The 24,488-nt window shown below is 39.4% G+C and overlaps 1 protein-coding gene across 2 annotated transcripts in view; it reads left to right on the forward strand.

The window, feature by feature from the left end:
• Nucleotides 1-23,882, forward strand: part of CACNB4 (calcium voltage-gated channel auxiliary subunit beta 4) — a 156,674-nt gene extending 132,792 nt beyond the window's left edge. For both annotated transcript variants that reach the window (XM_027131371.1, XM_027131365.1), the window contains 3 exons: nt 1,794-1,889; nt 15,325-15,510; nt 17,943-23,882. In XM_027131371.1, coding sequence (XP_026987172.1) covers nt 1,794-1,889; nt 15,325-15,510; nt 17,943-18,203 — 543 coding nt within the window. In that variant the 3' untranslated portion in view covers nt 18,204-23,882. The remainder of the gene's footprint in view (nt 1-1,793; nt 1,890-15,324; nt 15,511-17,942) is intronic.
• The last annotated feature ends 606 nt before the right edge of the window (nt 23,883-24,488 follow it).

Raw genomic sequence — 24,488 nt, forward strand, 5'->3', positions numbered from 1 at the left:
AACATCACTGTATAAAATCTCTCATGGAAACTTTATAGACCCTTAATTTGTGCTTAGGTTGGGTTCTTCAAGGAGTATAGTTGTTCTGTGGTTGAGCACAATGTCATGTCTGCCATGTATCTTTATGCCAATGGGGGAGATAAAAAAAAAAGTGACACAGCCTCAAAGTGGTCCCTTTTGACTTGGGTGTTCTTTAATTTTAAAAAGTGATGATGGGCCAGGGCGGTAGTGGGGGGAGAGATAAATTGGAAGATTGGGATTGACAGATACGCACTACTATATATATAAAATAGGTAACTAGTAAGGACCTACTATATAGCATAGGGAACTCTACTCAATACTCTGTAATGGCCTATATGGGAAAAGAATCCAAAAAAGAGTGGATATATGTATATGTATAACAGATTCACTTTGCTGTACACCTGAAACTAACAGAACATGGTAAATCAACTATACTCCAATAAAAATTAAAAATAAATAAATTTTAAAAAATAGATTATGCATTTATAAAAACTAAGAGTACAATGAGATTGCTTTTAAAAATAAATATCGAAATTTGAAAAAAAAAAAAAGTGATGATGGGGAATTCCCTGGTGGTCCAGAGGTTAGGACTCCATGCTTCCACTGCAGGGGGCATGGGTTCAATCACTGGTCGGGGAACTAAAATCCCTCATGCCACGTGGCGTGGCCAATAAATAATTAGATTTTAAAAAGTGATGATGTTCTAAAAAGTTAATATGAAATGGATACCCTTGGGAGGTACTACCTTAACAATCAGCTTCTTTTCAGTGGCCCTAGGAGTGCATTTTCTTGCTTAAATGCCAATTCAACTTCCAGCCAGAACAGGGGTCTCCTCTCACAGGTAGAGAATGTGCCCTTCCCAATGCTTCTGAGCTTCTCAGCCTTCCATCTCTACAGGCACTGGTTCTGTGCAGGATGAGCTTGGGAATCCTGACCAAACCAGGACCTTTGGGGAATCATTAAAATCGATTGAAAATGCCTTGAGCACTTGGAGTCTCTTTGACCCAGAACTGAAGGGGATTCAAGCACCCTTACTGCAGTGGAATAGATTTCAACCCCTCTCGCCCCAGTCACCGTGGGCTCCATAAGTGCAGGAACGGGGACTCCTGTGGATATATGTGCTGAGATATCATTGAGCCTCATAGATTAGTAGTAGTTGGGGGGAAGGGTCTTACTTCTGCTAAAAAAAATATTAAGGGAAAGATGAGTATATGGAAAAATGCAGTTACAGCAGTGCCCAAAAGACATAGGTATATCCCTGGTTTATACGTAGCAATACACCAGTACAGATGTTCTGCCTAGATGTCGATCATGAAATTGTCCTTTAATGTAAGATTAGACTGGAATGCCTTAATTATCAGTGACACAAAGGGTCAAATATATGTAACTCTTATATTTATCTGACATTGAGATAGTGAACCAAAATATTACTGAACTAAATTTGGACATAAATGACCTGGTACAGATCAGTGCCTGCACTTTTGCAGGGCTCTCTTTGAAATCTCTGGGTAAAATCTAGGGTGGGAACTCCAGATCCCACCAAGACCTCACATGGAGCGAGAATAGGATGAACATGTCAAATCCACTATAACTGAAAGCTAGTGTAAGTGGCTGATGTCATTACAGAGTTTATATATATATATATGACTTGTTATATTGTATTTCCTCCCTATTAATACTCAGGCTAAATAGACTATGAAAAAAGGTCTGGATTTATTTGGTTTTCTTTCAGCTCATTGACAGTATCTCAGATTCATGTCTTCTTCTATCAGGTTTTACAGCGGTTGATTAAATCTAGAGGAAAGTCCCAAAGTAAACACTTAAATGTTCAACTGGTGGCAGCTGATAAACTTGCACAATGTCCCCCTGTAAGTACAATCATTTTTTTTGTCTTAATCATTCTTGACTAGTTAGGAGAGGTTGGTAGGTTTTGTTTTTATCATATTAGCATTGTCATTTTTATTCTAGAATGGTCACAATGATGGTATGTTGTCATATATCTAAAGGATTTCTTGGAACAGACTGCTGCTGTCATGTTGGCTTACCCAGGCATCCAGAGCTGTGTGGTGTCTGCCACGTAATAAGAAATGAAGTTGGTGTCCAGGGTCTGATGTCCTTACTGCCACCTTGATTGCCTTGCAAACAGTCAGCAAACTATTTAATGCAGTCATGTGGACACTTTTATGAAAAGAAAACAACAAATAAAACATACTGATTTGACTCCTTTAACTTTTCTGACAGAAAGTTCCTAGAGGCATAATAGATTATGACATTGAAAATTGAGAATTTATTAGAACTAGAAGAGCCCTGTGGTTATAGCAGATGAAAAGATCAGGGTTAAGATGAAAAACCATATTAGAGCAACTTTTCTTCTAATGCCATTACCAGAAAACAGCTGCTGAGTTCAAAGCTGAGCAAATGGCGAGGAGGTGGGGGGGTAGGGGTGGTAACTGCTACCGTGTGGGTCACCAATGTCTACACCTGCTCGGCTGACTTACTATTTCTGTGCCTGTGTTTCTCTGAAGGAAATAACTGTTTTTCCTACTGATTTAATTCACTAGATTTTGTTACATGCTTATGTAAGGATCATTCATGCTCTGTGGAATCATAAAATTCAATTCAAGTGTTTAGAGAAGCAACACAGCATAGCTGTTAAAAGTACAGACTCTGGATCCAGACTGCCTGGGTTCAAATCCATACTAATCTACACTAAGGATTACATCCCTAGTTATGTAATCTTGAGCAAATACCGACCTCGTTGGTTTGGTGTAAAGTGTCAATGAGTGAATGTGTAGTAGAGCTCTTAGAACAGTACCTAGCACATAATAAGCACCATCTAAGTGTTTCTGTTATAATTACTGGATGTACTTTGTGCTGTGCCATGCCTACCTGTCAGGCTCTGCAAGGATCTGTGCCTGTCTGGTTCACTGTTGTGTCTCAAGTTCCTATCATACTAGGCCCACGATAAATATCAAATGAATGAAAGGATGTACAGGCAATAAGAGTACAGGGTAAGAATAAGGATGTACAGGCAATGCGTTCTTTTATTAGATGCTTACAATGGGCCAGACACTGTGCTAGGTGCTTTATATAGATTATCTCTAACCCTCACAGTTACTATCTCTAACCCTCACAGTTACTTAGTAAGGTAGGGCAGTATTATCCCCATTATATAGTTGAGGTGACTGAAGACAGAGAGGTTAAGGGATTTCCTTAAGGTCACACAGCAAATTAGGATTAGATTTAGATCTGTCTGGCTCCGAAGCCAATTTTCTCCCCAATCGAACCCACCTATTCACACACACACACACACACACACACACACACACACACGCACACACACACACACACACACACACACACACACACCCCTGGTTATCTGCTTGCAGATAATTTGGATAGCCCGGAGTCTGGAGTCCTATTTTAAGTCTAATTGTAGTTAGACAGACGCATTGCTGACTATTGAAGTCCACTTACACAATGGAATGTATGATTAAAGCACTGAGCGAATATAGGAGAATGTATTACCCAGTCCCTGACTCTAATGCCTCCCAGTTGAAGGAAGCTAACCTTTTTTTAGCAGCTACCAAAAGACAGGAACTATGCTATTGTTTCCAATTTTTAGAACAGTTTTCTAAGGATAGTTATATCAGTTTGGGTCTTCTGGGAAGCAGACACTTAAGTGGAATTCAAAGTACAGATTTATTAGGGAAAATGCCTATGAGAGGAAAAAGGGAACAGGGACAGAACTGGCAGGGACAGCCTTCAGACCTGATGTAGTTCTGACTCTGTGAAAGGAAAAGGGGAAGGAAAAAGTGGGTAGGAGGAGCCTCAGACTGTGATGTAGCCTTGAGAAAATCTCCCACTTGGAGCTGGGGACTTCCCAGAGCACTAGAGGAGCCTCATGTTGGGCAGAAACATTTAGGCTCTAGTCCACGTGCTGTGCTCAGGTGGTGGCTGGGAGCAGCCTGGGGAGAGCAGGTCCTTGCTTGAATGCCCTGGTGGATCCCGAAGGCGCAGCAGCCCAAGGCTGTCTGCTGACTGCACTCAGCACAGCAGGTTCTCACTCCAGGGGAAGTCTCGGCATGCACCTCTATGACCGCCACAGTAGATAATACTATCCTTACTTCCTACAGGAGAAAGCTAAGTCCCCACTAAGAAATTTGTTGGAGGTCACAATTAATTGTTAATCAATTGTGCTGCAATATAAAAATTAAAAAAAAATAAGTGGGCCCCAAGATTCAACTGCTTTGTCTGACTCCAGCAAAGCTCTGTCCACCGTACTGCTCCACTGGTACACATAGCTGTGTAGTGTAGATGGATCTCTGGCCCCCAACTTCGATGTGCAAGAAATGGCTCATTTTCTACTTTGACCCCTTAGCCCACTGGGCAGGCAGGATGTTTAACCAGGCTTGCAGCTGCCTTTACCCTAATCCAGGGCGGGCTGAACAAAGACAAAGGGTGGGGCTGGCGGGAAGTTGAGGGAGTGAGGGGGAGAGTTCCAATGCAGACAACCTATTCATTGACCAAATCCACGTGGTCCTTAAGGATGGAGGCTGTGCTGCATCAGACCTTATCGGGAACAGGGGGTCTTTGGCAAGGCTGGGAGACTCATAGCCCCTCCTCTCTGGGACATTGGCAAGAGAGCTCCCTTCTCTTCTCTGTCTGAGAGAGTGGAGGTATCTTCCTTTTTCCCCCCTCTTGTCACTATTAAAGGAACTCTCTGCTTTTGTTGTATCTAAAAGTATCCTCACCTTCTTTTGTTTCCAGAGGCAGTTAGCACAAAATGTTTCCAACCAATTTAGGCTTTGGGGACACAAAATCCTGAAGGAGAAATGGAGAGCTGGCAATTTCCTGCCACAGACACCTCCCTCCCCCACCAGACAAGGAAGCACAGACCCTGCCACCTGCTTAAATGGCGGAAAATGAAGAGGGAAGGTACAAAAGGAAAAACACGGATTCATAGCTCAGATCTCATTGGCCGTGTCTGAGTTCACTTATGTAGAGATCCACACTGTGAGGGCAGCGCTGGTTCTGTGAGGTCCCAGACGTGGCGCTAAGATCTGTGGGAGTATGGGGAAGCAGATCTGGGGGGACTTGAGGGCAGTTAGGCCTGTGTAATTTCATTTGACACAGCAATCAGACTCACCCAACAGGAAGAAGGCATTTCACACATCTGCTCAAATGCAAATGCTGAGAAGAATGGGACGGCTTTCTAAGTAGAGAGCTTGTCTCTAATTGCCTTCAGTTGGTGGCAGGGATGCGGGTGGAGTGGGCTCTAGGACCTGATGTCAGGTGTCATGGAAGGAATCTCCTCTGGTGAAGGCTGAAAGCTATGGTAGCTAACATCCCTTCCCAACTCTGACACTCTGATTCTATCTAGATTTTGGAAGTGATCAGCACAGACATGTTATTGAAATCATGAGCGTTTAGAGCCCAGGGAAAAGGAGAGTATAAGCATAAGCAGAAGATATATCAAGTCAAGTAGTATGCTTATTGTTTCAAAACATGATTAAGATGTTTCACAGAATGACATGTGGGCACGTCTGAAGACGTGGTATCCATGTCTCCATATGGTTAAACCAGACAAACTCAAATATTTAGTCATTTCAATTCTGTGTAGCTCACCTACAATCAACCTTCTTGGCGAGAACTAAAATACACTCAGCAAACATTATTTAAGCTTTAGGCCTGTTACCTTGCTAGGTGCTAGAGAGACAAAGGCACGTTCCTGCCTTCAAGGAGCAGATAGTCTAAAAAGGTTCCACTGGTTGAGTCAACTCTTGGCAAACAATTTGTTAGGTCATAAATATCCTTGCAGGGCTTCCCTGCTGGCGCAGTGGTTGGGAGTCCGCCTGCCGATGCAGGGGACACGGGTTCGTGCCCCGGTCCGGGAGGATCCCACATGCCGCGGAGCGGCTGGGCCCGTGAGCCATGGCCTCTGGGCCTGCGCGTCTGGAGCCTGTGCTCCGCAATGGGAGAGGCCACAACAGTGAGAGGCCCGCGTACCGCAAAAAAATAAATAAATAAATATCCTTGCAGATACTACTTTATAAATCTTTTTTAGATTAAAAGAGAAATTTAGATCAGGGTTTCTCCACAATTGACACTGTAGGTTGAATAATTTTTTATTATAGGGACCTGTCCTGTATGTACATTGTAGGATTTTAGCAGCATCTCTGGCCAGTAACAAACCCCAAGTTGTGGCAACGAAAAATATCTTTAGACGTTGTCAAATGCCCCTTAGTGAAAAACGTCACTCCTGGTTGAGAACCACTGGTTTAGATGAATATCTGCACAAGTTTTGGTTACTAATGTTATAAGAAGTCTCAGTAAGTGATTCCTTGAGATGCATTTCAGGTGAATTGAACTTGTTCCTTTTTAATTTGATCTTTTTATGAGAATGAGTTTATTAACATTTATTCCTAATAATTAGTAGAGAAAATAACTTGTGTCTTATTAAAATTGATGTATTATAGCTGCTGAGACAGTTGATAGTTGAGTATGTATACAGTACCTGTTATATCTGAAATAGCTGGAACCAAGAAAAGATACGTGCACTTAAATGCACATAATACTGTGAGCTGCCTTAGGATGTGTCCTCGTGTCAGGAATCTCCAACAGCCTCATGCACTGCGAAGGCAGCTTTACCCTGTCATTATTTCAGCAGGGTAAACACTTCCTTGTTTTATATAATTGGTTCGATAACCTGGAATTCTAAACAAGCAGTCTGGATAAGCAAGGTTACCTTGTATTTAATATTTTCTAAACACTTTACATTATTAAACATGTTCATTTAATATTGCTTGAATAGCATTTGTAATGCTAAGAAGGAATTGTACACTCTATTTTGGCATTCACGAAAAAAATCTTTGGATTATGAAAACCAGTAGTAGTCTCAAAATGTATCTGCATTTGTCCCTACCCTACTTCAAGACCATAATTATCATTTTCATCCAAAGACGGGTGATCACTGTGTCATTTTAGTTCCTCTAGGAGAATTTGCAACTTGCTAAATTGGCCACTGCGTCTCCAATCTGAAAAGTCAGCAAATTACACTGGTGGAATCTCACATTGCTAAGAAATTAAAGACGACAGTCTTTAGAAAGGGAAGTCTAAAAGAGTACTGAAAAAAGTTGACTCTATAGCCAGAAAAAAGAACTCAGGGACTATTGAAGCAAAAAGGGAACTTGGAAAGCACCCTGTGTAGTATTTCCTGGAGTGCGTTCTTCCCACTACAGGTTCCATATGCAATGTCAACAGGTGGAAAGCACTTTGGTACCAAAAATGTTTGAGAAAACACCTAAGTAAACAAACGTAGACTGGTTTCTTTACAACAAGAGCCTTAATGTGCTAATGAGCATTTTATATCTCCATTAAGATAGGTCGTGTACAGTGCTTCCCCTGAATTTTGACTATAGAACCATTTTAGTGTTTCATGGCACAGTTCTAAGGAAAGTCTCATGTTACAAATGAGGGGACTGAAACCAAGAGAGGTGAACTGGCTTTCCAAAGGTCATGCACCTTGGGCAAAGCCAGGGTAAGATCTCTGTCTCCTCATCTAGCAAGACTTTAGAGAGTGAATGGCAACAGACGGGCTATTATATATTCTCCTGTAGAGAGAATCATGGGTTTCATGGGTGAGGCTTCTTCTAAGAGTGGGGTCAGCAAACTTTTTCAGTAAAGAGCCATATAGTAAATATTTTAGGCTTTGTGGACCATGTGGTCTTCTTCACAAAACTACACAACTCTGCCTTGGTAGCAGGAAAGCAGCCACACACAGTATGTAAACAAATACAAGTGTTCCAGTCAAATTTTGTTTATAGAAGCAGGAGGCAGGCCCAATGTAGCCCACCAAAGTTGCCATCCTCGTTCTAGGACAAGGTTCTGGTTACCTATTTCTGTGCACCGAACTACGCCAAAACTTAGTGACTTCAAATGACAACCACTTGGTGGTACTCAGCTGGTGGCTGACCTTGTCCCTTAGCAGGAATGGTTGGAAGGCTGGGCTCAGCCAGCTCCTCTCCCTCTCCGCGTGGTCTCAGGGCTCTTCCATGAGATCTTTCCAACAGGAATATGAGCTTCTTACATGGCAGCTCCCTGGGCTCTGAGAGCAAGTATTCCACTCCCTTTAACTTAGATACTGGGCTTGGATATTGGCTCAGTATCACTTCCACAGCCTTCTGCTAGTCAAGGGAACGTAGAGGCTGCTCAGATTCAAGGAGAGGGGACATAAACCCTCCGTCTCTATGCAGGGAATGTCAAAGAACTTGTGGCCATTTTTAATCTGCCACAGACAGAAAGATGAGCTGGGAGAATGGGCTACTGAATAGTTCTACTCTGGAAGAGGGAGGAACTTTCCTTCATTGCCTGCTCTGGATTCACAAAAGAAAAGTTGGGATGGGGCTTCCCTGGTGTCGCAGTGGTTAAGAATCCGCCTGCCAATGCAGGGGACACGGGTTCGATCCTTGGTCTGGGAAGATCCCACATGCCGCGGAGCAACTAAGCCTGTGCGCCACAACAACTGAGCCTGTGCTCTAGAGCCCACGAGCCACAGCTACTGAGCCCGTGTGCCTAGAGCCCGTGCTCCGCAACAAGAGAAGCCACCTAAGTGAGAAGCCCGCACACCACAATGAAGAGTAGCCCCCGCTCGCTGCAACTAGAGAAAGCCCACACGCAGCAGCAGAGACCCAACGCCGCCAAAAATAAATAAAGAAATTTATATTAAAAAAAAAAAAAAGTTGGGATGCAGAAAGAAGAGGGGTTTGTGAGACTAGAACCCATAAGCCCTTTTCATATATGTAGTTTTATATGACCAGCCTGAATTTGCATTTGGAATAGCCTTCTGTACACTATAGTGTTGGATTTCATTTTGCTTCTACCAGGTATTGGTGCCCTTTTCCTTTTCAGAGAAGTTGAAAATAGTACATTTTAAGAAGGGCAAAGTTCAAATTACCCCAGTACTGTGGTCACAAGAGCTACGTAATGCATGGTGAGAAAAGCAGATAGGCAGACAATTGAATATATAAATGAAATGTAATCCTTTCATCCTACTTAGCTACAAGCTGGTTTGTGTTACCAAAAGCTGACCCTGGTTCTTTGAGCTCTGTAATTTTTCTGTGCGTATAAAATGACATTGACCACTCTGTCTGCTAGAGGGGAGTGTGTCTCCTCCACAGTCTTGCAAACCTCTAACGTTACAGTAACCATGGTCATTCTCTTCTGTCACTCTTCATTTTCCATTGGTGAATGGACTCAGATTTATTAAACACCGGAACTCCGAAGTGAGTGGCGGTGCTCAGTATCCTATCACAATAGTATTGCTATCATGGTAGTAATTTTCCACCGCCCTTTTCCAGTAATTTTATTTAACTTATTTAGAATTGTGTGAATTCACCTACCTGAAACGCCATCCCCATTGGTGCATTCATTATTACAGAGCCTCTGGATGGCATAGTTTAATTCACAACATTACTTTTGAAAAAAGAGAATAATTGATTTCAGATTCATGAAACAAGGCCACATGGGATCTAGTTTCTCTCAGTCCTAAGGCGACTACTCTTGCAGGAATTTCAGCCACCCAACTTAGATATACCAAATTAGGGATACTTCAGTACTGTGATGTAAAGCATTGGATTAATATGGACCTAACAAAAACACTGGGTGCCTTTTCTGCAGACAGTAGCATGGGCAAATGTTGTTATAATCTTTGAAGAATAAGAGTGGACAGGATGGGAGTTCCCTGGCGGTCCAGTGGTTAGGACTCAGAGCTTTCACTGCCATGGCCCCAGATTTAATCCCTGGTCAGGGAACTAAGATCCCATAAGCCACACAGCATGGTCAAATAAATAAATAAATAAAAAGCAGGACCATCTTTAAAAAAAAAAGAACGGGGCTTCCCTGGTGGCACAGTGGCTGAGAGTCCGCCTGCCGATGCAGGGGACACGGGTTCGTGCCCCGGTCCGGGAAGATACCACATGCCACGGAGCGGCTGGGCCCATGAGCCATGGCCACTGAGCCTGCGCGTCCGGAGCCTGTGCTCCGCAACGAAGAGGCCACAGCAGTGAGAGGCCCGCGTACCGCAAAAAAAAAAAAAAAAATGTGGTTGGTTTCAGAATGAATGTCACGGATCATTAAAAGAGAGGAACTAGAAGGGGTCAAAGTCACTGTATTCTTTGCCTTCATGTTTTCCCCACCCATCAGTGTCAGGAATTCTGATTGTCTTTCCCTTTTGGCTCATTAAAGTGGAAACTGTGCCTGAAACTAACTGCTAGAGCCCCATGATATTGGTAGGCTTTCCTTTATCCCCATGAGATCTCCTAAATCTTTCAAAATCCCTTTAACTTAGTTTCCTATCACTAGTTGACCAGTGAGTTGAGTACTCAGGAATTCAAAGCTTTAATAATATAAAGAATACAATTTTAATATGAAAGAAACATTGGTTGGTTATTTTATTTTATTTTATTATTTCTTTTTTTTTTTGCGGTACGCGGGCCTCTCACTGTTGTGGCCTCTCCCATTGCGGAGTACAGGCTCCGGACGCGCAGGCTCAGCGGCCATGGCTCACGGGCCCAGCCGCTCCGCGGCACGTGGGATCTTCCCAGACCGGGACACGAACCCGTGTCCCCTGCATTGGCAGGCGGACTCTCAACCACTGCGCCACCAGGGAAGCCCGGTTGGTTATTTTATAATTAGCATTGCATATTTGCCATTCAGCCATATTATTTCACTGAATAGTACTTGCCGGTCTTTTTTTTTTTTTTTAATGGTGGCAAATTTAGGAGCTCTGTATTCCAATAACAAAGAAGTAAAAGTGTGCGCACCCCTATTATTTCTTTTTTCCACTTAGAAATAGGAAAGATGCCCCATATGAGGTTTTATCTCTGCACAACAAATAAATGTAAAGCAATGCATATACCATGGGAGAGTTTGTATATATTTAATCCCCTGGCTAGCTAATATTCAGTAATGCACGAACTTTTTTAAAAAGTTAAGATTAAACTGCAAAATTAATTTCTAAGTTTTATAAACTTTTTATTTAAAAATGTTTAATAACAACTCCTAGATAAAACATATAAGAAATTATGTTTGTTTTAATGAAATTCTCCCTCTTTGCTAGAAAGTATATATTTCACAGTCATAAAGAAAGACGTGCCCACTCTCTCTATATCTTCCCTCCCAAGAGAATGTAAAAGAAATAAATGGAACCTGTTCCAGTTGTCAATGTAGGAACTGAAATGTGCTCCATTTTTTCTAAAAACTAGGGTGACTGACCATTCCATTTCTCCCCAGTTTTCCAGATTTTGGCACTGATAGTCCCAAGTACCCAGAAACACTCAGTCCCCGGCAAACCAGGATGGTTGGTTGCTCTAATTCAGGTGCCTTCCTTAGGAACGTTTGTGATACTCTATGAATGAAGAACTAGACAGATCTTTAAATACTTAAAAAAATTTTTAAAAGCTATTGCAGATTTTCTTCATTCCCATTTTATTCAGCTTCAATCTTTCCCTTTCTTCCCTGTCATATTTGTTCTCTGGACCACTGGATAAGCTAGAGGTATGTTTTTTCACTCTTGTTATTTCTAATGCTTTAGTTTTTCATTTTTCTGAAAGAGGTTGTCCAGAAAAGGGACCTACTCTGCCTGGTTTTCTGGTGATTTGTTTTGACTCCTCTGTTCACTCCTTATTTACTTTGGAAGCCACATTATTTCTGCCCACCTCAGCTGAAGAAAATACCCCATCACAAAATGTCAGAGGCGCGTGCTGTGTCTGTACGGTGCTTTGAAAACAGCTCAGCGTTACCCTTATCTCCGGCAGTCCCAAGAGCATGGTATCACTGAGTGGGTAATTGTTCACTGCCTGTGACTGTCCCATTACCCACACCCTCTTCTCCTGATTAGATAGCTCTCTGCATCCATATCCCATGCTGGAGGCTTCATGTATTACACAGTAAGGAGCTAGCTAGGCTTGAACATTTTTTTTTAAAATAAATTTATTTATTTTATTTATTTATTTTTGGCTGCGTTGGGTCTTCGTTGCTGCACCGGGGCTTTCTCTAGTTGTGGCGAGCAGGGTCTACTCGTCGTTGGAGCACTCGGGCTTCTCATTGTGGTGGCTTCTCTGTTGCAGAGCACGGGCTCTAGGCGCGCAGGCTTCAGTAGTTGTGGGCATGGGCTTCAGTAGTTGTGGCGCACGGGCTCAGTAGTTGTGGCGCGTGGGCTCAGTAGCTGTGGTGCAGGGGCTCAATTGCTCCGCGGCATGTGGGATCTTCCCGGACCAGGGCACAAACCCATGTTCCCTGCATTGACAGTCAGATTCTTAACCACTGTGCCACCAGGGAAGCCCAAACTTTTAAATTTATGAAAAATTGGCACAGCTGGTTTGCATAATTCATTTGGCTGCTTTTCGTTGAATTTCTCTTTGTATAATTAAAAAAATTTTTTTTTCTCCCTTATCCTCATTTCCTAACACTCTGGTCTAATCAGCTGTGTTATTTCCTAAAGAGTTGAAAAGAAAAATTGTCACAGATATCCAGGCTGTGAGATTCCTCTTAGTTGGAAATAAGCCGCATATGTCAGTATTCATTCAGAGGCTGAAATTTGCTTTGCTCTGTGCTTTTGAAAGCCTAAAAGCAATTTCAGATCATCTTCTATCATATAGCTGTCTTTTTAGCAGTGCAAAAGCTTAGTTTCCTAGAAATGACTGAGGCTTCTGCAAACAGCCATGTGCTGATATATACAAATTCGATCCATTGGCAAAGAGAAGTACTTTATTAAAACTACTTGTAATTAAGCGTATGTTTAATTGTGTCTGAAGCCCTGACCATGTAACATGTGGAACAGCCAGGGAGATAAAAAAAACTCTTTCAAATAACACTCTGCAATGAGGGCTGCTTACCTTGTTTTACCCTCTCTGGACTTTGCAATCCTGGCTGTAATAGAACCCTCAGTCCAAGTGTCCCTGGAGGGTTCATTAACTTGGGACCTTATGAAAGCAAGGAAATGACATGTTGAGATTACACATTGTTGAGATCCCACATTAAAGAATGAGATCTACCTAACTGAATTATACAGTTAACATAAATAACACTATGTAAACAGCAGACTCCAGATCAAATAGAATTTGTGGACGATTTTAGCCTGGATTGGCCGACAGAGTGGTCCCTTGTTCCATTGCTGCGCGGTTTCCTCTTTCTTCTTCCTGTGTCATCTGTCTGAGTCTGTGCACGCCCTTTGGGATGGGGCTGTTCTCGTTCCACTCAAGTTAGCACTGCAGTGCTATCAGAGGATGCAATGTGTGTATCAGAGCATTAGGGACATTTCTCAGAGTCTCTGTTTGTAACTGTTGATGGCTTAGATTAATGGGGGGAGGGAGCTTTTGATTGCAGGAGACAGACACTCCCTTGATTTGCTTTAGTGGAAAGAGAATTTATTGTAAGGATGTATGTTGACTGACACTGTAGGAACTAGCTGTTTTCCTGTTCTCTCATGGGCTCTATCGTCTCTTCCATTGTGTCTTTGCTCCTCTTTGTTTTTTCTCTTCCCTCTACAGATACAATTCTTTGACTTATAATTTTCTCTCCCTCATAAATTTAACTTTCACATATCTCTCTGGGCCTCCTTCTAAATCCAGAACTTTAAGCTGCAGCTCTGAACATTCACTGGCTCAGTCTCTGTTGTTCTGAATTAAAGTCCTGGTCTGATGTAGGATATTATGGATTTTAATACTTGTCTCTCCCCCGAGACTGGATGCTTCTTGAGCATAGGGATGAAGTCTGTTTTCTTTGCCACAGTATACCCACAATGCTTAGCACAGAATAGGTACTGAGTAAACACTTTATGAATGAATAAAATATGCAAAAACCCATCTGAAATCCACTAATAAGTGTTCTTGTGGGGGAATGGTTTCTACGTGACTTCAACTGGCTGAGTCTTCTCAAACACCAGTCGGTTTAGGCTGAAGCCACCTTATTTCTTTCCTAGTTGCTAAATGTATCTCACTGCTCCAAGGACTTTGAAACTGCTTTGCAAATTAGGGTCAAAATATTCAGTAAAGATCAATGTGATGAAAAAAACATTCAAAGAGTTAATGTTGGGAGAGAGATTGTTTCCATGGTGAGTTCTGCTCCAGGGAGCCCTCGTGCTGATGAGAGTGAGTCAGCTGACCCACCACCAACTCAGAGTCATCCAGTTGTTACAAACCTATGGTCCATCTGCCGCATCAAGCGTTGATGGCAGTAACCCTGTATTTGATTCATTACTGGGAGCTCCTTCTTTGGGTAAAATGAGCTTGTAAAAGCAGGTGGAAGTGGTGCAAGAGGGAAGAAGTGGATTCAGAGGCTGAAAGTCGGGGGTGTGCTTTCCCTTACCCATGGAATGGCTTTTCTCTTTATGAGGTGCCACGGTTATCTGACTGTCCCTCCAGGGAATCTGTGTCCCGGTTATATTCTGTGTTCCTGACCACACTGCAGTGACAGAGGGGCCACTCTGCTCCTTTGGGGCTGAAGAACAACTTCCTGATTATAGAACAGGTGTTGGACAAAGTCCTTACTGTCAGAAACATGGACCCCAGATACTTCTTGGGCGAACTACCCCCCAACTCCCTGCCTACCACCACTGCAATCAAGTATTCGTTCTTGTTCTTTTTTAACCATTTCACACAGTGATCCTCTGGTAGCAGAAGTCACTATACTGTGGTTTTCTACTATTGATCCTAAACCTTTCGTATTGCTTTACCACGAGACAGATAGCAGATAACATTTTCACCAACATTCTAAAAATTACCTAAGTAAATGTTATTTCCTCCAACATAGTTACTTTGGGAGATGAAATGTTTATTCCAGTGATACATTTGTTACCGAAACATTTTTAGAACTCCTCTTTCAGTACCATTAACTTGCTTCTCTCTTATTCTGAAGTATAATTCAAAACTTTTATATAGTATATAAAAGAATGTATTTAGTAAGTATCTATAGGAATATATGGATAAAGATGTGAATACATATGTGTTTTCACTCTATTCTCCTTAGAACACTTTTACATGTACCTCATCTTTTTTTTTTCTAAATGAAAGATCCAAATATTTGATGAGCTTTCCCATTTTTATGTGAATGTCCAAATTTGTACATGGTTAACTGTGCAGTTCTTCACTTGACTTTAACTTTAGCAGCTTCCAGTACAGCCCCTCAAGTTTGATATTTGCTACTGGACATTAGAAACAATATTATCCGCATGCAGTGAAATTTTAGGTTTCATTGCCTAAAACCTGAAGTAGAAATAAAATGGATTTTCCTTGTCATCTATAGGAAATGTTTGATGTTATACTGGATGAAAACCAGCTGGAGGATGCGTGTGAACATCTGGGAGAATACCTTGAGGCCTACTGGCGTGCCACTCACACGACCAGTAGCACCCCCATGACCCCACTGCTTGGAAGGAATTTGGGCTCAACAGCACTCTCACCATATCCCACAGCAATTTCTGGGTTACAGGTAGTGTCACTTGTGCTCTTACAACCTTACATTTAAGGTTCTATAGGAAACTTGACTGAGATGGAGGCTGGGAGTGGCCTAGAGAGCCATGCGTTACTATATTAAAAATCTAAAGTATTGCCTAATCATATAGACTATTTTACATTTTTACAAACTCAAATCACTTTGGTTCATATACTTGCTCTGAAGTCTTGGCAACAAAATTCTTCAGATTCACATTCTTGGCTATATTGATTCTAACAGATACAGACTATTTTACATTTTTACAAATACAGACTATTTTACAAACTCAAAACGTGTTACCTAATTATGATCTGCCCTAGACAAAATTACCCTGAGAGTGACGTTTTCCTTAGAACGTTCTCCTCTGTTAATTTATAATGGCTTTTACCTAGGTAAATTCATCCCTCCTGTGTCTAAACCCTGCTAAGAAACTTTCTACCTACTATGCAACTGTCCATTACCTCTCCGTGTCACTTCTTAAGGATTATACAGTGGTGGCACTGTCAGGCACAGGGCTAGCTAAGTAAGGTATATGAGACAGATGGACCTTATGGCCACCCTTACCTAACCCTTCCCCCCGAGGCTGCGGGGCCTGTCCCCTAGCTTGCCCAAACAAAACATGCACATAAGTAGAGTCGCCTTGTTTGGAAACAGTCGTGAATCCCTGAGTTTTCTTAGGGGTGGGCAGGGCCCACCTCGGTCATCGGCTATGGCCAGTGTCCTTTAGGGAAGCTGGGACGAGTGTAGGAGCAGGAGGCTTGCTCTCCTGCTGTTGTGGTGCTGCACTCAGGGCTAGAGGTGGGGAGCCAGAGGCATTATGATACAAAGTGGATCTTGCCTTCCTCCATCAATGATTATGTACCATCTACCAAGGCACTGCTGGAATGTGGCCAAACCCCCAGCTGACTGAGGAACAGGTAGTCAATTGAGCTCTCTTGCATCATGACTAGTTTTGTATTAATGGGTTATAATGATAGTCATAATTGTAGATCCTACAGAGTTAACTCTGAGATAAATGGCACTCTCTCAAATGTTATTATAACTGTATTACTCTTTTACAGAATTGCATCTTTGTAAGCAAAAAACTGCCATGTAAATGAATAGCTTTCGAGGCTGGAAATGAACTTGGGAAACGGGCTATTGTAATATGCAGTGTATATGTGCGCACTGGGGCTCTTTCTTTTTTTTTTTTTGCGGGGGGACTCTTTCTTTCCTTGTTTCACTGCCTGCCTGCTGATCCGAGTGTGGCGTTCCACTGACTAGTTTGGGTTGGCTTCAAATTGTACACTGTAGGGTGAGAAACGGATTCATGAAGCGATATGCTTCCACCTACACTAGTAGGTGGAAATGAAATGTTGCACTTTGTTTATGAATATAACACTCCTGACTTATCACCTCCAAGATATCCACGTGGAGTGCTTCTCCCAGTTTCACTTGAGTTACCGTGGTGCCCTTTATCCTGGGGCCTATTTCTCCTAGTAACCATGGGCACTTAATCGTGAGACCCCTGGTTGGGGCTCCCAGCACAGGCTGTGACTGTTGAATGAGCTTCCTGCTGTGTGCAGGTGAGTGTCCTTTAGAGGAAATGCATCTGGGTCTTTGGTTTCATCAGCATCCTGTTTCTTAACTGAGGCGACCTACCTAAGCAGCAGACACAGCTATGATACATGTTTTCCCATGATTTGAAGCAAAACGTTAATAGCCTTTTCTGAGCGCGCAAATAAGTGTCTAAAGATATTAATTTCAAGTAATGGTATTAGAGGAATTTAGTTTATATTCTGAAGATTATTTTTGCAGGACATTTCAGTTGAGGAAGCAAGAATTGTAAATATATCAATTCACTGGCTCCATAATTATTGTGTACTTCTTTGGAGAGAATATTGTTGAGTCTATGTAGGATGTAGAAACAAATATTTTATGGGTAGCACAAATCATAATTTTATTAAAATATTTTTTAAAGGTATCAGGAACATTCAGCTAATAAAGATGAACTGTGTGACTTTAGGAGGAGAAAGGTTTTATCAGTTCAAGAGAGGAATAAAATAACAGATGCTATTCTGAACTTTAACTTATTTCCCAACAGTAAAATAATCCTCATTTTGCAATAGAAGTGGAATTATTAGGCCTTCGTAAATATATTAAATTCCATTCAGCAGCTAACTTTAAATTCTGTGTTTTTAATAGGAAGCATAATTATGCAGTATTATGTAATTAAATTCATAAACTACCAGCACTTTGGCATCGTTGCATGTTGTGTCCCAAATACGTAAGACCAGGTATTTCGAGCAGACCATTTGTATGTCAGAATGTTTTATTGAGTCAGATACTTAGCATCTTATTGTCCAGATCCTACCGTTGTACATACATTTGCATGTTCTAGAAGAATGAAGCTGATGTAATTTAACCAGTGAACCATCTGATATTTTTAGAGTCAGCGTATGAGGTACAGCAACCACTCCACAGAGAACTCTCCAATTGAAAGGCGAAGTCTAATGACCTCTGATGAAAATTATCACAATGAAAGGGCTCGGAAGAGTAGGAACCGCTTGTCTTCCAGTTCCCAGCATAGCCGAGATCATTACCCTCTCGTGGAAGAAGATTACCCTGACTCATACCAGGACACTTACAAACCTCATAGGAACCGAGGATCGCCTGGGGGATATAGCCATGACTCTCGACATAGGCTTTGAGTCTGCAGAAACAAGCAAAATATTCATCTGTTGACAATTTGCCATTGCACTGCTAGGATACAACAATCATCTTAACTCGGCAACTACAGCACAGTATTGACTGTGCTTATGGGCTGCTGTCATTGATGCTAAGAAGGGGCAACAAGAAAAAAAAAAAAAAGTGTACATTATGCCCTTAAGTCTAGATGGATATTAGATGCCCAATCATAGAGATATTTTTAAGTGCAACATTTACATAACAGTACCTTTTGTTTTCTTCATTAGGTTTAGACACATCAATTTGTAATTTAAGGTACTTATCAAGGCACATATAAAATAATTTCCCATGCTGGAAATTCCAAATGACCAGTTCCAGTTGGAACCAATTTATAAACCAATTCCTGTTGGAATTTGGGTGAATCGACTAGAAAGTCTACTTGAGCATGTTGTAATCAATTTAAAAATCTGAAAAAAAAAAAAAAGAAACTAATTAATAAAATCAAAATACCAATAGAAGCCAAAACCAGCTATGGTATTTATTTGCTGGAGACTAAATTTACACTTAAAGTTGGAATGTATAAACATTTTAATATATGTTAACGTTGCCAGAATGGCTTTTCAAACTTACCAAATGTACTGATAGTGCCAAAAAAAAAAATCTCAAATTAATGCAGAAATTCTACAGTCTCCTCAGATTTTAATATTTTTATTTCTTTTCTGGCACACCTGTTGTATTCAAAGTGTTTTGCTTTTTGTTTAGTCACAACTGTTAGCTTGTTTGAAGTTGGCAAAAAAAAAAAAACTCAAAATTTCTTTAGCAGTGAGAGAGAATAGTAAAGAGAAGCCCAATCATAGCTGGTTATGTGAGATGGAAAATGGGGTGTCGTTTCCCCTTTAATCAATCTGAGCACAACTACATACATCCAGGAATCTGAAGTCAGACAGTAAGAATGGGGCACAGATCCTCCTGAGTGCAAGGCTAAACATCTCCAGATGGAATTTCACCTATCCCACTTACCACAACTACGGGTTCCGTGTTTACCGCCAGCACAATTGAGTATCTTTCCATTGCTTCACTCAGTCTCTGTCTTTGAATATCTGAATGTTCTAGCCCTTCACCAAATTCTTTATAATCATGCTAAGGATTTTTTGTTTTACATGGACACATTGAATTTTGATATTGAAAGCTGCGTTTATACAAAATGATTAATTGAAAAACTGTGAAAACGAATTTAAGAGCTTGCAGTAAAAAAATAAACTTGTAGATTCAGAATAGATTTGTTTACTAAAATTGTATCATTTTTATTGCAGAGAATTATAAAGCATTTGAAGATTGAACTGCTTTATTTCTAATGAACACTCCTCTTTACCTATTAAGTCTTCACAGTTTTTCCAGTGACTATAATTACAGAATCAGTGACCTTATGTCTACTATAATCAAGGAAGCCTTAGATTCACTATGATCCAAGAAACTATTGAAATTGACCCTTTTATACAATACCCAAATGTCTTTAGGAAAAGACTCTTGTTTCTAAGAGTCCGTTTTTCTAAAACTCGCATAGGATCAGGCATAAAAGTCCTTTTCTACTAGTACATGTCATGAAGCCTATTTTTTTTGGAAAACAATAATAGTTCATATTCTGTTATCTTATTTCCCCCCATCCAAGCCTTTCAGTGTTTAGGCTCTTCAAAGCATGCACCAGTTAAATAATTTTCTTGACCATGAAAATAGGTTCCATATTGTTAATTAGTGATGTATATATCTTGAGCCTCATTGTAACCCCCCGCATTCCCTCTCCTCCTGTTATTCACTGTGCATACCCCATTATGAACCTGTTTAGCTGATAATGAGGATGCCTATAATCATGTAAGTTATCGCAAATATTTGATACAATTAAGAAATGTGGGCTCAGTGAATTCTAAAAGTTAACATGTGATACTGGCTTGTGAGGTTCTTTTGTCATCTAGTGAAGCTTACAGAATTTTCAGTTAAGACATTTAAAAGAGCTATATCCATTAGGCACTTTACTAAACATACAACCTGCCATTACTGAATACTTTGTTAGAGCACAGAAGAGCATTTTCCAGCAAACAAATATATTTATTACATGTACAGCACATATTTGCATGAAAAAGAAAACACTAGCCAAAACATTTTTCTATATGCTTTACTGGTTTCTTGTTTGTGCGCATTAAAGTATTTAATTGCAAAGAGTGCACCAAGGTGTTAAACTTAGACTAGACAGCTGTTCAGCTTTTTCTGTAGTAGCATTAGCAATCTGGCCATTTAACTACTTTAAGATATTTACATTTTATGGCAGGTAGCTGTAACAGCATTTACATATATTTCCTAGTCAGCAAGATTACCATATTCTTTCAACTTTTAAAAATCTCTTGTTTTTAACGGCCTCTCAAAGCCTAGTTTCTATGTCCTCTATGTCATGCTGATAGAGAGGTCCATTCAATATCTGTGCACAAAACCAATCTTTCCTTTACCATCAAGTGTCCATACCTGTTTTGCTTTGCATTCTTATTCAAAAGCTAACAATCTTGGAAAGGGTATAATGTATATTTTCTTGATGGATGTACTTAAATTTTTACTTTGATTTGGCATATTCTTTCCCCTTCCTTTTATAATACGTTATCTTCTCCAAATGAATAAGGGATATGCATTTTCCTTTCTCTTTTTCTTAAGCCTTAGAGTTTAATGTGTAAATGATACTAAAATACAGATATATACTAAATGAAAAGTTTTATTTTTACCAAGCACATCAAGCACCTTTGGAAAATACATACTCCATAAATACTTTGTTTTTAACTGATTTCATTTAAAGATTAGCAAATGATAAGCAGGAGAAGCAAGTCTTATAATGTTTTGAGGCTGTTTTAACTTGTAGTATAAACCACATATTCTGTAATTTCAGCATATATAATTTCAGAATATGTAAATTACATATTCTGTAATTTCAGTCAGCGAACATGTAACAATGTTGACACATGTGACAATGTGGAAGTGTAGTCTTGGAAAAAAAAGGAATGCAATTTGTCAATCCTGATGTTAATTCCTCAAGGCTGTAATGTGACTCCAGTATTGTAATCAACCATGTTATCTTGTTTCCTCCAACATTTAAAGCAACACTTAGAAATGTTTATAAATGACTGATGATTCTCGCTTATCTTTATACAGTTCTGTTGGAAAGAAAATTGAAATTAACAATTCAGACTGATAGTCTTTCCTAGTAAGAGTCTTAATTATGTGACAATGTGACATTGCTTAGTTCTTAATGAAATGATTTTTTTAAATATAAAACAAATTCTGAGAAAATTATGTGTTCCCTTTGAATAATTTGTTAATTACTTTAATTATTATTGTTGTTGTTTGCAAAATGTATTTTTGGAATGTTAACCTCTTTAACATACCTGCATACTTGAACTTGTCTTTTGTGTGAGGGCCTTAAAATTCATAATAGGAAGCTAAAGCAGTGAAAGGGAGGGAGAGAAGAAAATGATGCCAAAAGACGGTTTGCAAATTTAAACTCCTTGAATGAACATATCATAAAATGTTGTTGAGACCCAGGATGTCAGTTAAGAATGTTTCTAGGCAACCTTAATTTGCATGCTAGTGTATTTTCTTATTATACAATTTTATTTTGGTATTTGCTAAAAAATAAAAACAAAATAATACCACTACAGAAATTGCCCTATATATTGATATTTGTACTACCTCTTCTCTAGAGAAGACAATCTGTCTTTAAAGAGAAAACACTTTTCAATAAGTAGGGAATTTATTACTCTTACTGCTAACCTTGCTGCAAAGCTAAATGCATAAATTGTTAAAATATACTTTCCCCTTAGATTTTCAACTGTTGACAAAATGCTCTTGTCACCCTTTCATTTCTTCCATGTTAGTGAACTTTTCTTTGAATCAGTTCACAGTTTATCAGGAGACAAGGTAAACATTTAGTATGTCAGTAATCATAGGGAACAAGACAAACTGCAAGGAAATTGCTTTTGTGTGCAATTTGTTATAACATCTAGCTCCAAGTCTGAGAGTAGATTCAGAGATTTGATGTTTAAGTGAAGTTGGCTTGCAAATTCCAATTTTGTTGATCCTTGACTTTTCCTATGGACACTTAGCCATTTACTGAGTAGGATCATCTTGGACACTCATGTCATTGGAACAAACTTCATATCAATGTTTCAAATAAATGAGAATGTACCCCTTATTTCTTTTATATTTCTGCCTGTATTTCTGTCTTTCATGACACTGTTGCATGTTCTTTTCTTTATTAATTATATAAAATTCATTTTTTAATAACTTTATGAATGAAAACATTTTAGGGACTTATGTAATAAAATTTGTTTCATTAGTTCCTCATACCTTTAAACATTAGTTCCTCAACACTTTAAATATTGTTAATGCTGTAACTGTTATGAAGTTACTTACTCAAGCTGTGTCTATAGGGCAGAGAACAGTCCTCTTCTTTTAGATGATAATCATGATCAAACCACTCAATACAATAGTTGTCAGATAGACAACAAGGATAACTTTTTTGTTGTTGACTTAAGCAGTCAAGTTACCAAAATAGTAAAATTGGTTTATATGAGCAGACAGAGCTACAGCATTCAAAAATTACTTGTTAAAGGTTTCTTTTTTTGTTAAAATGAACTTTCTCAAATGAAACTCATCCTCATGTAGCAAGTATCTCTCTCTACTTGTGGATGGTTTCATACCAAATGCTTCATGTAATTAAGGGACATTATGAGAGGACTAGAAGATATTTCATCAGATAATCTTGACTAAGGGCTGTAACTCCCACTTACCGTGAAAACATAAATAAGAGTGAATAGTCATGAGTTTGGGGGAGTCATAGTTACATATGAGATTTTCCTTTGTTTCTTTTGATGTATGTAAAATGTTTGTAGAAAGATGGTAGAAAATGTTATTAATGAATTTAGAGTGTTTGGGGAATACACTGATGCTGCTTCTTTGAAAATTATAGAGTTAAAATGAGGACTATCTAGGAACCAAAATTGGCAGGCCTCCAGCTTTACAATACTTTGTAAGTGTTCTTGGTTATGTTTTGAACATTTGAATTTCTCAACAAATGGCTATGTCTATATTTATGTAGGGGCCACTCTTGCTCTACTTGCATGCCACTTTCACACATCTTTAACTGAGATCAGTGTGAATTCTGTATGCATATGGGATGTATTTTAAGATGCAGGATCATTAATGCTATATTGTTGCATACTATTTTTTATTTTTCATATGCCTTACAATATTTTCTGGGATGTTATTAAAATGAAAGCATTTTATTGCCAAAATAAACCTATGTTGTTATTTCTAATCTGCATTAGCAGTAGAAAAATAATGTAGCAAAAACATATATTGTATAGTACAAAATTATAAAAGATATATATTTTGCCAATAATATAAAAATAGATTGAGGAGAAAGAAGCACATTTGCTATAGCACAAACTTACAACAAAATCCACTGTTAAATTTGGCAGTTGTATTTTTTAAAAGTATATAGATTTAGTTCTAAGTTTTATCAGATTTATTTCATCTACCATCTTTTTAACTTGCTGCTTGATACTTTTCCAGCAATTTACTTCATAGCCTTGCAATCTGTGGATGTAATTTATTTTACTTTATCCCCTTCCATAAAACTTATTAAATTTTATTTTGTGATAAGACTCCTACTATATTTACTGTTCTTATTTCTTCTCCTTCAGTAACAACTACAAAAAGTAACAGCAAGTGAGCTTATAGGGCTCCTCTGAATTTTGGACATGTTTGAAATGTTTTATATTTTTCACAGCCTACAGTCAGAATGAGAAATAAAGATGTCCCAACAACAACAAAATATTTAGGGATTCTTCAATTTGTTTTGTACTGAATACCATTTTGAAACATAAGTAAAAGCCATTAGCTGTTTTTTTTTGAAAGGGTGGTGGGAGGGAAAAGCATAAACTTATTAATACTAAAAATAAAAATGGCAAATTGATGTAAAAAGATTTCCCTACTATTCTGAGAGCTGTTGATATCCCAAACTATTGCTATATCTCCAGCTACAAAGTGGGAAAAAAATGCTTTTATCCAGTATTTTTCCTTTCTTTAAATTTTAGTTATTTATTTTGATAATTTACCCCCTTTTTATTTTTCTTACATAGGTAAATGTGTAGCATTCTACAAGGCATGCTGGGTAAAATATACTATGCAAATGTGTACAGTGCTGCATGTTTTGTGCTCCCTCTGCTTTAGTGGCTTTAAAGAAAAAAAAAAGTGTTGTTATTTTTGTG

Source organism: Aethalodelphis obliquidens, unplaced genomic scaffold (assembly GCF_003676395.1).
Source record: "Aethalodelphis obliquidens isolate GAN/ISIS:26980383/991018 unplaced genomic scaffold, ASM367639v1 scaffold2, whole genome shotgun sequence".
In the NCBI taxonomy this organism is placed as follows: Eukaryota; Metazoa; Chordata; class Mammalia; order Artiodactyla; family Delphinidae; genus Aethalodelphis; species Aethalodelphis obliquidens.